Source organism: Papilio polytes, unplaced genomic scaffold (assembly GCF_000836215.1).
Source record: "Papilio polytes unplaced genomic scaffold, Ppol_1.0 DF823923.1, whole genome shotgun sequence".
NCBI classification, from domain to species: domain Eukaryota; kingdom Metazoa; phylum Arthropoda; class Insecta; order Lepidoptera; family Papilionidae; genus Papilio; species Papilio polytes.
The window spans coordinates 5,164,386-5,181,365 of record NW_013525281.1 but is presented as its reverse complement, the minus strand read 5'-3'; the positions used below and the strand labels follow the sequence as shown (position 1 = coordinate 5,181,365).

General features: G+C 33.5%; 3 protein-coding genes across 6 annotated transcripts in view; 1 reads left to right on the top strand and 2 right to left on the bottom strand.

The window, feature by feature from the left end:
* Positions 1 to 1,509: 1,509 nt before the first annotated feature.
* On the bottom strand, positions 1,510 to 4,455 carry LOC106102417 (neuralized-like protein 2). Of its 2 annotated transcripts, none has more exons than XM_013281885.1 (3): positions 4,378 to 4,455; positions 3,297 to 4,001; positions 1,510 to 2,499 (listed from the first exon to the last, which is right to left on the bottom strand). In XM_013281885.1, the coding sequence occupies exons 2-3, from the start codon at positions 3,988 to 3,990 to the stop codon at positions 2,390 to 2,392; spliced, it is 804 nt and encodes a 267-aa protein (XP_013137339.1). In that variant the 5' UTR covers positions 3,991 to 4,001; positions 4,378 to 4,455; the 3' UTR covers positions 1,510 to 2,389. The 2 variants fall into 2 exon arrangements, with proteins under 2 accessions (XP_013137339.1, XP_013137338.1); XM_013281884.1 differs by having other exon boundaries at positions 4,355 to 4,396.
* Positions 4,383 to 13,178, top strand: LOC106102415 (leukotriene A-4 hydrolase). 3 transcript variants are annotated; one of them, XM_013281883.1, is made up of 11 exons: positions 4,383 to 4,401; positions 5,275 to 5,333; positions 5,641 to 5,753; positions 6,767 to 6,909; positions 8,781 to 8,892; positions 9,031 to 9,251; positions 10,533 to 10,731; positions 11,208 to 11,429; positions 11,693 to 11,840; positions 12,132 to 12,303; positions 12,560 to 13,178. In XM_013281883.1, exons 2-11 carry the CDS (start codon positions 5,288 to 5,290, stop codon positions 13,002 to 13,004), a joined length of 1,821 nt encoding a protein of 606 aa, XP_013137337.1. In that variant the 5' UTR covers positions 4,383 to 4,401; positions 5,275 to 5,287; the 3' UTR covers positions 13,005 to 13,178. The 3 variants fall into 3 exon arrangements, with proteins under 3 accessions (XP_013137337.1, XP_013137335.1, XP_013137336.1); XM_013281881.1 differs by lacking the exon at positions 4,383 to 4,401 and adding an exon at positions 4,567 to 4,778; XM_013281882.1 differs by lacking the exon at positions 4,383 to 4,401 and adding an exon at positions 4,913 to 5,022.
* A 929-nt stretch (positions 13,179 to 14,107) lies between these two features.
* Positions 14,108 to 16,980, bottom strand: part of LOC106102125 (putative RNA-binding protein 15) — a 3,572-nt gene continuing 699 nt past the window's right edge. The window contains exon 2 of the mRNA XM_013281535.1: positions 14,108 to 16,976. Within this exon, the coding sequence (XP_013136989.1) occupies positions 15,194 to 16,976 (1,783 nt within the window). The 3' untranslated portion in view covers positions 14,108 to 15,193. The remainder of the gene's footprint in view (positions 16,977 to 16,980) is intronic.

Here is a 16,980-nt window from a genome sequence, read left to right as displayed (position 1 = left end):
AGAGGTCATGGCATTGTGACGTCATAAACCATTTTCCACTTGCTTTAATTAATGGTAGTAGATGTAGTCACTTCATGGACTGAGATAAGTGTTATTGAATTACTAAAATTATGGCCTAATTGGCCTAATGTTCTGGTATAGGAATTAACAATTATTATATCAAGAAATTAATCTATACTTATATTATAAAGAGAAAGGATTTGTATTTTTGTACGTATTTGATTCACGTAAAAACTACTGGGCAGATTTTAAAACATCTTTCACCATTAGAAAGGTAATTTATTTGTTTATAAATAAAATAAGACAATAACGTAAGCAAAATATTTTATTGAATATAAATAAATCTTCGCATGGTTTTCTCTCGAGCAATTTACATATTTAGATCAATAATAACAAATCAAAAACATCACATAGCGCAACAATAACCTAACTAAATAATAGATGCAAAAAAAATCACTGTACATTCAGCCAAGAAACCTGTAATCGAGTCTAGTAAGAACATAAGAGAAACTTCTTTAACATTTTTTCCAATTAAACAATTTTCCACTGCTAAAAAAAATAAAAAAAGAAACTCCGTCCCTCTCACTGTCTATGAAAAAAATAAGAGATAACCATATATTTAGTATGGATGTAACAGTAAAAAACATTGTAAGACTTTTTTTAACGTATTTTTTTAATATCATCTCACTCAGTACCAGCTTTAGAAGCCCTTGATGATATTTTAACGGTCGTTTGATATTTCCCTCTTTTTTACCATGACTAGGGGGAGGACGGTGGTTTAGTATGTGAGAGTAATATCTGGCGCCCAGGGCGGTCGCCCAACCACGCCCTACTCTAATGCTGGTACCGATTTCACTGGCCTTATTACTTCCAAACTATACTTAAATTATTCTTCTCACGTCATATTTGGTTATTTCTTTTTACTATTGGCTTTCTCTATCCGAAATTATTTGCTTTTGTTACAAACATCCAGAAAATTCTTGTCTACACAAAAATATCTACGTACAATCTACGGAGTATTGTGATAATCTTATATCTGTAGTGAATTACATAATATGGTAAACTTTTTTATCTGCCAATCAGAGGCAATTATGGACATTCATTTTACATACTAGTGCTTCAATATATTAATGTCATTTACATTATGTAAAGCAAAAACTGTATCACTAAGGAAATTGCATATTAAGTTAATATGGATAAAAACTTTTTGATGTTGAATTATGGTTGAATTTAGAATAGACAACCTTTAGCGTCGGTGGCTCAGTGGTTTCAAAACTTGACTTGTAATCTACAGGACTTGGGTTCGAATCCCGCTATGTACCAATGTGATTTTCGATTTTTCATATGTACATAATTTACCCGACGTTCTTACGGAGAAGGAAAACATCGTGATGCAACCTGCACATATCGGCGAAGAAATTCAAAGATATGTGTGAAGTCAACCAACCCGCACTTGGCCAGCGTGGTTGACTATGGCCTAGTCACCCCGTATTAGGGTTGGCTCCGAGCCCCTCGGTGGGGACGTATAGTGAGCTGGTGATGATGATGATGAACCTTTAGTATATCTAGATTATTTTTATACATTGGATATGAGTGCTATAGTTTTACATATAGATTATTTTATTATTTATTAATAGTATTGAATTTATTTATACAAATATGCCAAATTATAATCTCTAATCTCCCTCCATTTTGTATTTCGTTTACATTTGAAACTATTATTTCCATTAATGTCTTTTATAATAATTATATCAAGTATTACCTTTTATAAAATCCTATTATCCTATTATTATCTCTAATTATAAGGATTATTACATATTATATTACATTCACATAAATATATACAGTTCCATTATTTGGTTGAATTCATAACAATTTTAAAATGGGATAGGACACTTTCAAATTAAATTTAGGAACTCACTATAATTCTTACATTTATAAAATCCAATATATATTTAGAAAGAGACAGTATATTTTATTGGAAGAGCAAAGAAGCTTTACCCTTAGGGATAAGTGGATTTAATAATAATCATTATTAATAAACTTTTGTGCTTTATAATAATAAACATATAGAATAACTTTTTAACCATGATTGTTTTTAGTGCCACTGCACATTATGTTTTAAAATAATTTTATCAAACATTTCAAATACTAATTGTCTTTTGAGGTCATATTACATTTAAGACTTACATTTCCTTTAATATTAAATCAATGTTTTATCAAAAAACAAAACTTTTGAAATATCTACTTCAATGTTTTAAACATGTGCACAGCATGTTTGAATATAAACTAAATTCACAATTTCGACAATAGTTGTCAAGTTTAAAAATAAAGTACCACATTAATAGTGTTATTGTCACCATAAATTAAAATATCACATTCACCATACCTATGAGAGAAGAAAGTCTTTCAAACACTTTGGCAATGGCAGTGCCTTAACGGATCCATCATTAACATACTGAAGTATAGCATCTCGGCAAACATTTTGTAGAGATTTCACTGAAAAATAATGAAAATTTTTAAATTACACAAAATACCGATATTCTTAATAGTATTCCGATAGTCATTTCGGCACACGGGCTGATAGCGAAGAGTTTCGACCAACACCTCAAGAAGCTCTCACTAGACAGTTAGATTAAGGGCCCGATTCAAAAGGCGGTTATTTTAGAAACCGCATGAATAGTGAGGAGTTTCCGGTCTCTGCAGCCCTGACCACTGATTGCATGAGTCATCGGATTCCGCAGCTAGTGGACTTCTATTTTTTTATATAATTTGTTTTATTTTTTTTTAATAAAAAATCATGTGCAATATATTAAATATAAAGGTAAGAAAATAAAGATTTGAGACATAGTAATAGTTAATAGAAAAAATTAACATTTTTGTATGTAATTGATAAACTCAAAAACTATAAGGGTCAAGAGAAAGAAGCAAAGAGGAAAGATTTGAATGAAACTCTAAAAGTACTGGATCAATTTAAATTTCTTTCACTATTATATTGCTACATTCTCACTCAGTAATCATGCTAATATTATAAATGTGAAAGTTTAGATGGATGGATGTTTGTTAGAGTTTGTAGCCTAAACGGCTGAACAGATTTCAATGAAATTTGTTATAGATGTAAAGGATAATCTGGAAGAACATGTAGGCTACTCAGTTTTGTTTTTTGTTCAATGGGAACAAAATTGCAAGCAAAAGCTAGTATATTCATAAATTTCTCACTAGATATTTTTTTTAATTACAGATGAATAAAGTTTTTGTTTAATAGTTTCAATATAGCAAATAGAATAAGTGCTTACCTCCATATAATTGTACAATTTTAACTTGTTTTGTTGTTCCATACACATCAACCACAGCATGTAGTGGTCCACTAGTGTATGGTATTGCTTTAGTACATGGCCCTTGATCTTCCCCATTAATTATAAAATGCATCTCAGCCATATCCGGTTCATCTCTACTTGTTTTAGGGCACGGAACAAACATTACGCCAATTCTGCTACCAGCATCCATTGGCAATATACCTTGTGGTGTACCATTCTGTGATAATATTTGTGGTCTTAGTAACATTTTGGATATAAAACCACGAGGCGTACGTACACTGTGACCATCACCTAGGACTGAAACTCTCGGCTCATTTTCACGGCGACCGCTCGCCCCTTGGTTGACAAGCTCAATCAGTACATTATTCTGAGATTTCGAAATGGGAAAGATCCATGACATACCAGTGTTTGCTAAATCAGGTAAAGCGTACTGGGGAAGTCCTTTATCTCCGAGCGCAGCGGTTTGCGGGTCAAGCAGTGTTAACCCTAATCGCATATGACCACTCCATCCCCGTTCGGTTTTCTCGATTTCCACCAAAAATATTTCACCGGGCAGTAAAGGTTTCTCACTAAATGTCAGCCCATGCGCAAAACTTGTCTTTCTATAGGCCACGGTGTTGTCTTCGAAAAGAATAATATTTGATCCATGATAATGATGGAACCTAGACAGCATGTTTTCTGTCACTAGAAAAACATTTATCACTTCAAAACTTTTCAATTAAGTAAGAATAGATTAATTATCTTCATAAATACATTTAGAAGATTTACAAACGCTTCATTTTTAACGAACCAACTATAAACATCGGCACCAATGGTATATTTGCGTGAAAAATGCACAATATTTTTTGTCAAACTTGACAGCTACAACTTTTTTTGCAATGTCAAATCAAACTACAAAATATTAAAAAAAACGGAAATGACAGAACTTTTAATACGAAAATTGTTGTGCAAAATGTATAAATTATTAAGATGTTAAAATGTACATGTGTTATTCTTATGAGTATGACTTGACAAGAAAATACTAAAAGCATGTTTACTTCTACTACCAAAAGAAGCATACCGCAACTCAACCATCAGCCGGCCGGTAAGTCACTTCAAGTATGTAATACAACAAATACGAACCAGTATACTTTTTAAAACAATATGTTTGTATATTTTTCGCATTATGTAATTAATACGTGTATTAATAAATACACAAATAAATAAATATCTGATTCTGAATCAGTAACTGGTTGATGAGTCTAACTTTTTTTATCTGTTAAAAATGGCTGTCATCTGCACAAAAGTTGTCAAGCGGCATTTTTGCCTAGCTTTGCAAAAAAGTACAAAAAGCCCCATAATTTATGGACGCGAAAGAATCTGCAGTACTATATTAACGAAACCTTTGTTTCCTTATCCCTATAAATTTAATATAACAACCTTCTCCCATACTGCAAAAAATAGACATTTCGCAATACCCAAGTAAGTGTATTATCGTAACATCTGTGATAATAACTTATCGTTCTGCAGAAAACTTTAATAATACAAATCTTTATCTATGTACTTGTAACCGGTAGAATACAATGTTTATATAGTCGTGTTTACATATATTTTTATCCTTACCTCTTTAAAGATAAGGTATAAAACTAGCTACCTCATTTACGTTTTGAATTTATACTACTTAGCATTGCTCTTACTCTTGTATTAGTGGAAGTTAATTTAAAAGGTAAAAATTCCTTCTAAATATTAGGTTAAATAATTAAGTTCGTAAGTTACTTTCTCTGCTTATTGTTACCATGGTCTATTCTTTTTTTTTTCGTTTAGAATTGCCTATTGAATTGATGTTGCGAAACTATCAATTTCGCATTTTATCTTAACATGATTGTTCATTGTTGAATTGTATTTCATTGGTGAAGCACATAAACTTTGTGATAATGAGCTACTATTGGACTTGCTTTTTAATTTTTTTTTGTTATAGTCAAGTGAAAGTCATGGGTGCATTAAGTCCACTAGATCCTTCTTCATATTCGCGGCCAGGTACTTTTTTTATATTTTTTTAAACATTTAATGAGACTTAAATTTCTTATATTAACTTTTTTATTATAAGCTTACATTTAGGTTTTATATTAAACTAGCTTTCGACCGCGACTCCGTCCGCAAGGTATAAAAATAAAACAAATGCAAGTAGCCTATGTGTTCTTCCAGGCTATCCTCTACATATATTCCCAACTTCATTATGATTGTTCAGCCGTTTAGGCTACAAACTCTAACAAACATCCATCCATCCATCTAAACTTTAGCATTTATAGTTTTAAGTATGATTTCAATGTGTGTTTTATTGCAGAAATAGCTGTTGTAAAACACATACACTTGGTGTGGGATGTGGATTTTGATATCAAAGTTCTATCAGGGATTGCTGTACTAAACTTTGATTTACTGCAACACACTGATGAAATAGTATGCAATTTTTAATTTTTATTAATTTCATTTACTAGCACAAATACAATTTTGTTTAATAGACATTGCTTGCAAATTCATCTACATGAAGTTAAAAAATCCAAAAATGAATATAGCCTTTGTTACTCAGTGATAATTTAGCTTTCTGATGGTGTAATAATATTATAAATAAGCTAAGTAGTTTTTGGGTTTATTTGCTACATAGGAATTTTCCTCTTTATAATATCAGTATAGATGAAAAATATGAAGTATTTATGTCAGTACTAGACATCATGACTTTCCAAGTAATCCCGCAAGACATTTGCAAGTGCAAAAGATAAAGTCCATCTTATTTTAATCCTTATCATTTGAACTATTCTTATGTCAGGTTATCATCTGAGATAGCTTCAATACATGCTTAATGTTGTATTATCAACTTATACATTGAATATAATTCTCCTTTTAGTTTACATAAAAACTCTTAAATTAATTAACCACGATTGCATGTTGTTCGATGATGGCCACTAAGTGTAGATATACTAAGGGATATTACACTATTTAATTCTTAAGTAACCAATGTAAACCTTTATTATATTGGTTTCAACAACTACCTTTCAACATTATGTGTAACACTAAAGAGTGGGACTTCCTATCACAAGTACCCATTGGACACTTAAAAGGAAGTCCATACATCTGAATTGCCTGTGTAATTAATTTTTCCACCAATAAATCATTTGCAAATGCCTTTTCTTAAAGGTTCATTTTGCTAAATCAGAGGCTGCTTGCTCACCCATAAAAATGTAAAATTAAGTAATCTTATTAAATATTATATAATACAACCTTGATTAATCAAACCTTGGTAACTTAAAAATCCTGTAACTTCAAAAAATAATATGTTCCCATCCCATCAGAGCCCAAAACCTCTACAATATAAACCCTTGATAACTTAAAATATTTTGTGTTTCCCTTGAACTTTAACTTATCTAGGTTCTTAATTTTGTTGCATAAATTGTAAACCTCTTAAATAATTTCAGGTTTTAGATGTGAACAATCTGACCATACATTCCGTAGAACTATCAGATGGGTTGAAGTTGAAATATACAGTGGATAAACATGTGCCTAACTTTGGATCTAGATTAGCTATAACATTGCCATACTCACACGGACCTCAGGAGCCGTAAGTATTCTGTATATTTTAAAATTGAGACATTCACTGCTTGCATTGATTAACTCCAATACTTTGACTATTATTAACCTAAGTTAGTGTAGAAACTGCACTATATAGCAATCTGTACATAAACACATAATATGCTGGCATCTCACTTATCTTCCTTGAATAAACAGAGACAGAGATATGAGTTTGCACACATGTTTTAGCATAGTAAACTCTGGTATTACTCAACTTTCTGTATGTAATTTTAATCCCTTTCCACTCTTTTGTTAAGAGGAAATGATGGGAACGAAAAGTGGATTTGACGGTGGAGTAGACGCATAGGAAGGGAAATGTCCTCTTTATTTGCGTCTCCTCCTCCGTCAATTATGGGTAGACAATGCATCTGCAATTGTGGATGTTTATGGGCGGGGGTCGCTTTCCATTTCGGTGGATTCAGGTGGCTGCTTGCTCGTTTGTCACCTTATATTATGTAAAAAAAATTAAAAGCTTCAAAGCCAACACATCATTCTTGTAAGATTATTTCCTCAAGTTATATTTTACGCTTCACAAATATTTCGTGACCTTGTCGGTTTTAGGTCTTATGTTTTTGTAGGACTTGTCTTTTATCGACTAATACAGTATTTTACAATCTGAAGTTTGTAATGAAAATTCCTCACCATCCACCAAGGGCATCAAAAATATAAAATCAGTATAAAAAATGTACATCTACAAGTATGTTTTAAAAAAAAATTAAACATACTTAGCTTACTAATAATAATAATAATAAAACTTTATTTCGATGAGATCTCATATTTTGTTAGTAAAAAATCTTATTGACTAGTGTTAGTAAAAGAGTAATTAAGAAACAATTTATAAATAATTTAAACTAGTTACATTATTAGCAGTGCAAGTTATTGAAGCGCCGCACTATTGCACTATCCCATCTTGCTGCCAAAACAATCAGGAGAGAGTTTTTACTGCTGTAGATACGGTCAAAAAGCGAAGCGCACCTGTACCGCATGATTGCGGATTAACCTTGGCTTCAGCAAACATTGCTGATGCACTTCCAAACCGTGGTAACCCCAACATTGCTCTGAGTCCGTTGTCAAACTGGACACGCAGCGCGCTGTATGCTTTCTGCGTTAAAGTGGTCCACAGGCTGCACGTGTAGAACTAATGTTGTAATTCTCAAAGCAATGTCTTGAAATGCTATTCACTATTATTACATTAAAATAACTTCTCATTTATCTTTTATTGGAGTTAATTAAACAATGCAATGAGTGACTCAATAAAATCATCTTTTTAATAAAAATTGATAGAATCAAGCATAAAAATATCTTTTAAAGCGTGATAACACAAAATGTAGAAATTGAAACGGCCATCTCGACGATATTTCTAGACTTTGTGGATGATGTGTATAAACCTCATGCAATTGATGTTTCTAATGAGAGTAAAAGAAGAATATTCAAAGAAGATAAGGTTTGTAACCGTGTATATAAGTTGGAAAGGATCGATGAAGAAATGGAATCCTCTAGGTTAGAAATTGACAATTGCATTACATTAAATTAATTATAATTGGCGTAAATATGAAGCAGGTTTGTAAATAAGTAACATTTGTAATGAGATTAACCCCTTTTTGTGTAGTAAAATGTCGTTTTCGACTATTATACGAGTATATATTTCTTGTTGTATATTGTGACTTATTCATGATCGTGATTTTACACATTTTTTTTGCTTGATTATATCAATTTCATTCTTTTATACATCTATAAAGGTCTAATAACCATTTATAGGGCGGATTACCTGAATAATCTTAGATCTTAGCTTTGTATTTTAAATTATACTTGAATTACATAAAAAAAAAAACATTTTTAACTATAGTGATTGTTTCACAGGATAGCTATAAAGATTAAATATCAGACCGCGCCCTCGGCGTCTGCGCTGCAATGGCTGGAACCGAATCAGACATCGGGTAAAAAACATCCATACATGTTCAGTCAGTGTCAGGTAAAATTCTTATTTTAAATTGTTTTTTTTTTACTTTAAAGACGACAGCACTTATTATCCAATGTACACACTTAATCTATTCTTAGAGACTCCCTTAGAGTCAATGGGTGCATCAAATGATTTAATTTTTTTCTTTAGCCTATCCACGCTCGGTCTATCTTACCATGCCAAGACACGCCAGCTGTGAAGTTCACTTACGAAGCCGAAGTCTCCGTCCCCAAGAACTTTAAGGTGCTGATGAGCGCCATCAGAGGCGACAGCAACACCACCATCACCAAGTTCTACCAGAATGTGCCCATACCATCGTATTTACTGGCTATTGCCGTTGGAGCGCTGGAGTGCAAGCAACTTGGACCTAGGTAAGGCCATATAAAAACCTCTTTAAATGTTAAATCTATACTTCTATACTAATATAATAAAGCGTAAACAACTACTAAGTTATGTAGGATGTCAGCAATCACAATATATATTTTTTAATAGCCATTTTTTATAAAAAGCCCTACATTTACAACACTCTTTAGGCTATATGTTATCACGCTATTAAACTTTGGGAGTATATAATTTTGAAAAAACCGTCATGCGGGAAAGGGACAAAAACTACGAGCTGACAACATAAAAGAACCATGGTTGCCATGGTAACGGTAATTGTTATCCAATGTCAAATTTGTCATTTTTGCATTTGTATTTTAACATGTGCAATTGAAAATTTCAGAAATGTAAACAATAAAATAAGGTTTTTATAACTTCATGCGGATGAAGCCGCACGAGAATAGCTAGTGTATGAATATTTTTAAAAACCTAAGTCTGGGTCGGTTAAATAACTCAAGGTGAGAAGTAAAACGTGATATTATACCAGCTTTCAAATTTCAACATGGTATTAGAGGTTTATAATTTTTGCAATCATATTTAAGGTAATTCAAATAAAATATTCTGAAACACTTGGTCATATAAAACCTGTATGTGCCCTTAATTATGCAAAATAATGTATATTTGACATTTAACTAACTAGTTTAAAAGGTAAACTGCAGAATAGTGTCGTTTTCCTTAACCACAACTATGGCTAAGCAAGGTTGCTTAGTGTACTTATCGTTATTACATAAAAAAGACATAATCCAGTTATCGTGTTACGTAAATTATAGATAAATAGTTCCATGACATTAACATTAATTTCTCATAGATTTCAAAAACATTGATAAAATTGTTGTGCGATAAAAATGTAAACAGGATTACTAAGCTTTAGTCGTAAATAGTTGCAATATATACCATATGAAACGCCAATAAATGTTTTTTTTTAATTCCAAGTGGACGGTGCCGCGGTCGAAACCTAGTAATCAATTTGTTTCCATTTTATTCCAAATATGTTAAATATAGTTGTTGCTCGCGACTTCGTCTGCGTGAAATTTAAAATTAATAGAAACATAGCCTATGTTACTCACTGATAACATAGCTTTATAATGGAGAAAGAATTTTTAAAATCGAAACAGCAGTTTTTAGGTAATTTGAATACATACAAAAATCCAAATCTTTTCTCTTTAAAATATTAGTATGTACGATCATTAAACTTTTTGGTTTTGTAAAAATCCTGCAGATTCTCAGTGGGTAGTTTAAAATTTATACGTAAATGTATTTATGAATTAAAGATCTTACGTATGGTCTGAGAAAGAGGAGATCGAGCGCAGCGCGTGGGAGTTCGCGGACACGGAGAAGTACCTGAAGGCGGCGGAGAGCCTCTGCGGGCCCTACCAGTGGGGGCAGTACGACCTGCTGGTGCTGCCGCCCTCCTTCCCCTACGGCGGCATGGAGAACCCCTGTCTCACATTCGTCACACCTACATTACTGGTGACAAACAAATAATATAAAATAACTTTTGTATACCTCCGCGTAAAGTTAAAAAATTTAGTAGGTGTTCTTCCAGACTATTCTCTACGCCTTTGTTGGAGGTCCGTTCAGCAGTTTAAGCTACAAGCTCTAACAAACCTCCATATAAACTTTCGCATTTATAATATTAGTAAGATTGATCATGACTATGATTTAAATCTAACTAAAATAATTCATTTTCAAATATCAGAGAGAACCGAGGAATTGTGTTATATACTCCTCTTAAATTGAGGACCAAGCATTTTACTCCAAACACAAATTTTATTTAAATTTTAAATTAAATCTGAACATATTTTGATTTTACATTATTATAAAATTAAGATGGATTTTTGGCAACACAAATTCGTGTTTACCTTTGGTATAAAATTTATACATTCAGGATACCAAAGTTACTAAAGTACAATTCATATTTGTAAACAATTGCAATACTATTCCAGGCTGGGGACAGAAGTCAAGCGGATGTGATAGTCCATGAGATAATGCACAGTTGGACAGGCAACTTGGTGACCAACAAGAACTTTGAGCATTTCTGGCTGAATGAGGGCTTCACCGTATTCCTGGAGAGGAAGGTGGGCGCCTCGCTGATCGCGGACCCCGCGGAGGCGCGCCGCAGCCGGGACTTTCATAGCTTACTCGGACTACAGGAACTCACTGAAGCTGTATGATATACTGCTACGATTTGTAAATATTTTCATGCCATTATACTCCGTCATCTACTAAGATGACGGAATTAAATTGGCATATTCCAAGTTCTAATTACTAAGATGACGGTGTTAAATTGCATATTCCAAAATCTAATTGATCAAATTATCCATGTCTATATTAGTGCCAATGGCTTCACATTTATAATTATTTTCGGATTTTTAATTTTTATACACATTGTGGAACTCTATGTTAATTTACTTTCTATGTATATTTTCAGATAAATGATCAATTTGGACCGTCCAGTGCATTGACGAAGTTGGTGCCGGATCTAAACGGAGTGCACCCGGACGATGCTTTCTCTCGAGTCCCATATGAAAAAGGATCGCTCTTTCTACGCTATTTAGAAGATCTTGTAGGAGGACCTGGTTAGATTTATTTGTATTTTAATTAAGCTTGGTCATATTGTTTTTGTTCATTCGCAATTTGCTTCACCGAAATTTTCTCGTCGTTAGTATTTACTACCGAAATATTTGAGCTAAAACATATTTTTTTATTTTTTATAAATGTGAGATGACAATGTTTTTAATAAGTGTTTTAACAAAGTCCATTTTTATGTAAACACTTTTTTATAACGTTTTTGTACTACATATACGCCTTTTTACGTAACTCGGGTATTTTAATAGGCATAGTCAGTGCAACTTATTATGTTTTTGCAGAAGTTTTTGACAAATTCATCAGATCGTACTTGAACTATTACCAGCGACGTTCGTTGGACACGGAAGAGTTCAAGGAATATTTGCTGGATTACTTCAGCGGTAACAATAACTTGAGCAGCGTCGACTGGGACGCTTGGTTCTTCCACAACGGCATGCCTCCCGTCATACCCAAGTTAGTACTGTTCTAGTAAGTTAGTAAGAAAAAAAACGAAAATCGTCACGTCATAGAAGAGTTTCGTTCCGTTTTGGAGATACCTTCTAACATTACATCTATCCATAGTAGATCTAGTCAGAATTAAGATTGATTTAACCAATTTTGTACTGTAATTGTTATTTTTGTACTCCCTTTCCTACGTAATTTCTTATTAATCTCAAAGATAGAATATTCATTTCCGCCATATATGTTATTATATTAAAAATTTTTATAGTTACGACACTTCGATGACAAAAGCGGTAACAGCACTCGCGACGAAGATCTCTGAAGGTGGTAATATTTCCTCTGACGATATAAAAGGCTTCACTCCACATCAAATCATCAATTTACTGCAAGAGCTCGTCGATAGAAATGCATTAACTATTGAAAAACTGCACGCTCTCAACGACGCATACAAAATCAGTGACAGCAAGAACTCCGAAATCCAATACAGATGGATGAGATTGTGTGTAAGAAGCAAAGATTCAACTAAACTGGACGAGGTGCTGGACTTCTTGAACCATCAGGGACGGATGAAATTCGTACGACCAATATACAGAGACCTCTACACTTGGGAGGAAGTTAGGCAAAGAGCTATAGACAACTTCCTTGAACAGGAACCTTACATGATGCATGTCTCTGCCTACACCCTTAGGAAGGATTTGCATCTCAGTGAATAACGTTAGTATAAGATATATTGTACACATTATTTGTGTCTCTCAAAATTGTGTCTTATTGAAAAAAACATACTTTGGTATGATATCCCATTGATATTGTTTATGTAATATATTTATCAATTGTAAGGTGTCAATAAATTATTTATTCACTGTTTAATAATAAATGCATTTGACATATTCACATACTATTATTTTCCTCGCTTCCTTGAATTGAAAGTATTTGACAGAGCTACTTTTTTTCTAGGATTTTCGCTTTTTAAGCGATTAAATTCACGATAACGGTACAGAAAGTGGTTGTAGTGAGGAAATTGCTAATATATCCTACAGGCGCAATGTAAAAAAAGCATGTTTAGGTTGGATATGAAAATCCTTTGAGACATTTATTTAAACAAATATGTGTACATTTATTTAAAAAATATGTGGCTAGTATTAAAAATATCTTTGCCATTTGGTATTTTTCCAGTATGTTTTGATATATTAGTAATAATTAGAACCTGTCCCATCAACTTGTAAAATTGAAAATTCAACATGTAAATTGTGTAATGGAAATATGAAACTTGTAACCTGACAATGTCGTCATTTTAAGCTATTAGCCAGTGGTGGGATAGGCGATTTATAGTAATTTTCCAGATATACTTGTTGAAACTTGGTTATAGGTTTGTTGCATTAAAAGACAGTCTGAGAAGTTAAGACATTTATTTAGAAAAATAACTGGATCCACTATTCCATAATATTAATAGAAAATACAGAAATACTGATGGATTGAAACTTTATCACAGATGATTAATTAAATTATTTAATTTAAACTATTACTCAAAACAGATGATTTTAAAACTAAGCTTATCTTTTGTTTTAGAAAAATTGCTATATATAACTATATCAAGAAATAAAAAAAGGTCATACAAACCACTTACACTACAAGTCACCAGCACTGGAACTATGAAGAACTCCATTGTAACCTGGTTTGATTAAAATAAATGTACATTTTACCAATAATTGTATGAGATATTAAGATAAACCATTCTCATGTTCAATGGCGTTGACTAGAGAGGAAATACCCAAAACAGTTAAAAAAACAGTTATTCCTTTTTATAATCTTTGTCTAATTTTAACTTACCCAACTTATCTTGCTATATGGAGAAATAGCTGGGTACTCATTTTAATGTGTAATTGTTCATTGAAAGCTATAAAAATAATTTTTGTATTACAAATTCCCTTTTAATCATCAACAAAAGCACTAGCTTTTTTTGTGTTTACATTGGAAACAAAATTTCTATTTAGTCTATATTTATATGGCATAATTAATATCACAGCAGAAACAACAGCACCTAAATAATGAACTCAGAAGAAATCTACCGCCCATCCAATCACTTAGCATCAGGTTTACTAATTTAATGTGTTTTTTTTTTGTTCCAGTTGTGGAATTAATTTTTATTAAAAAACTGTATACTGAAAGTCCTAATCAAGTTAAAAATTTTGTAGTATTTACTTATTTTTGGTTGTTCTATATTCAAACATTTTAGTGTTGCTACTTACAGATTTGGCACCCCATTTTTTCACAATAATCACAGATAAAACTACTGAATCTAAACTGACCACCAGCACAACACTTCAGCTATCACAGAACCCCACAAAACTGTGCTTTACAAAGCATTCACTTGTGCTGCACAAAGATTACCCAGTCTCAATTTATGTCCAAATCATATAAAATTTAGCACCTTTAATTACCACAAACTTTACACAAATTTTAACAAACTTGCACTTTAAAGTAATACACTTACTCACAAGGTGTAAAAAAACTACAACTTCAGATTTAATATTCTATTTGCATATTCACACACAACACAATCACCTAACTTACACTGGATACATTATACACTATAACTTGCCTTTGTCAGCATTAATACACAATTGTAGTATTTTGTCCAAAGTTAATCCTAGCAAAACTAATTTAAAAGTAACCTAGATATGTGGTATAATTATTGCTTTTCACAAACTTTGTAAATACCTTCACAGCACTACACAATAACAATACTTTAACCTTCACAAAACTAAGTTAGAAACACCTCACAGTGCACTACACGCCACATAAATTACATTATAAAAAACTATAGAATAAAAAAATAATTGTAACCTAAAAAGAATACTTTTATGCTAAATGTTTTATCTAAGCTATATAGAAAATTTATATTTTACGCAGAGCCCCCACGGACAACTACAATAACAAGGTGATCTTCTTTCAGACTTTCCTCTGTCAAGTTGTGGCAAGTCCTTTTTAGGAGCTCTGTCGAAAATTCACAAGGAGGAAAAGAATAAAGAACACCTGTAGCTTCTGTTTCTTTGTTCAACAATGATATAACACCTGCAGCCTCTTTCTGTTTAAGGTACGATACCAAGTTCCGCATAGGCCTTGTCTGAATACTTGCATCTTCATTTGTTATAGATGCCGTTGATCCTGCCACTCCCAAAAATATAGCATGGGAACTAGAAGTTGCTATACGTTTTTGTACATCATCCAATTTTGGCTGATCCAATCTCAATCTTTGAGTAATTCTTAATTGATTTTTTCCATCTTCGTCTTTCATAAGGCTATCAATTATTTCAGAGTCACCGTCAGTTAAATGGAATTTGGTTGGGAATAATGAGTTTTTCAAAATAAGGGCTCCATTCCATATTGTTGCTGCTTTACGTACTACTTCAGGTAGAGTTCTTGCTGATGACAGCATTCCAGTACTACGCCGTGGTGAACCGTCAGAATCACTTTCTGGAGAGCGACGACGAGGCGATCGGGATCTAGACCTATCGACTCCCGGCTCACGTGATCCAGAGCGTCTGGCGCGGCTCTCGTAGTCACCATCTGCCTGAGATCTTCTCCATTCCTCATCTCGATAATCCCCTGCACCATGATACGCACCCCTATACATGCCGCGGCCACGACCACGACCACGACCTCTATAACCTGACCCATATCCATATCCTTCATCCCATGATCCTCCTTCGTAACCCTCATATCCTTCCACAGGCCTTCCATCTTCACCTACAGGTGGTGCATAAGGCTTAGGTCTATACGGACCCCCTGTGCCTACATCAGCAAAGTCTATACGAAGACGTCTATCAGGACCCCCTAAAGGAAACCCTCTCATTTCTTTTACAGCAGCTTGAGCTGCATCTATAGAATCATACAAAATATAAGCCTGTGCTTCTCCTTTAGCATATTCAATCTTTTTGATAGCACCAAATCTATCAAATTCCCTTTCTAATTGGGCTACTGATGTCCATGGTCCTAGACCACCAACCCAAACACGAGTTGTTGGTGTTGCCTTGCCATATCCTATCTTACATTGGAATTTTCCAATGTACTGTCCAGAAAGTTCTACTTTGGCTCTATGAGCCATGTCTAAAGTTTGGTACCTAACAAAAGCAAAAGCATTACCGGTACCAGGAGGGGGACGTTTTATATCAATATCTTCTACAATACCATAACGACCAAATATACGACGGAGTTCCTCGTCTGATATGTTGATTTCTAAATTTCCTGCAAAAAGAGTTCTGGTAGCTAAAGGATCATCTTCAGGTTGAACATGGTGCAAGTAGTTTGGAAATTTATCTTTTTTGTTTTCCATTTTCTCAAAAGGTGGATGGTGTGGTCTTGGCATATAGGGCCTTGGCATATAATGTGGGTGAGGAGGATGGTGCATTGGGGGCCTGTGGTGCATTGGAGGCCCATGTGGCCCTGCCATCGGGTATTCATGCATTGGAGGCCGAAAATCTCTGTGATGTGGAGGCACAGTAGGTGGTATTCCATATGCTCTATCATCTGGTGGCGGCCTCCTTCTGTCAGGCACTGGTGACCAAGCGTAAGAATATGGACGATCATAATCTGGTGGAGTGATGCTTCTTGGCCTACTTCTGTATTCCGACCTTACAGGTTCATATACAGGGTCGACAATAGCTACTTTATCATATAAAATAATTCTCG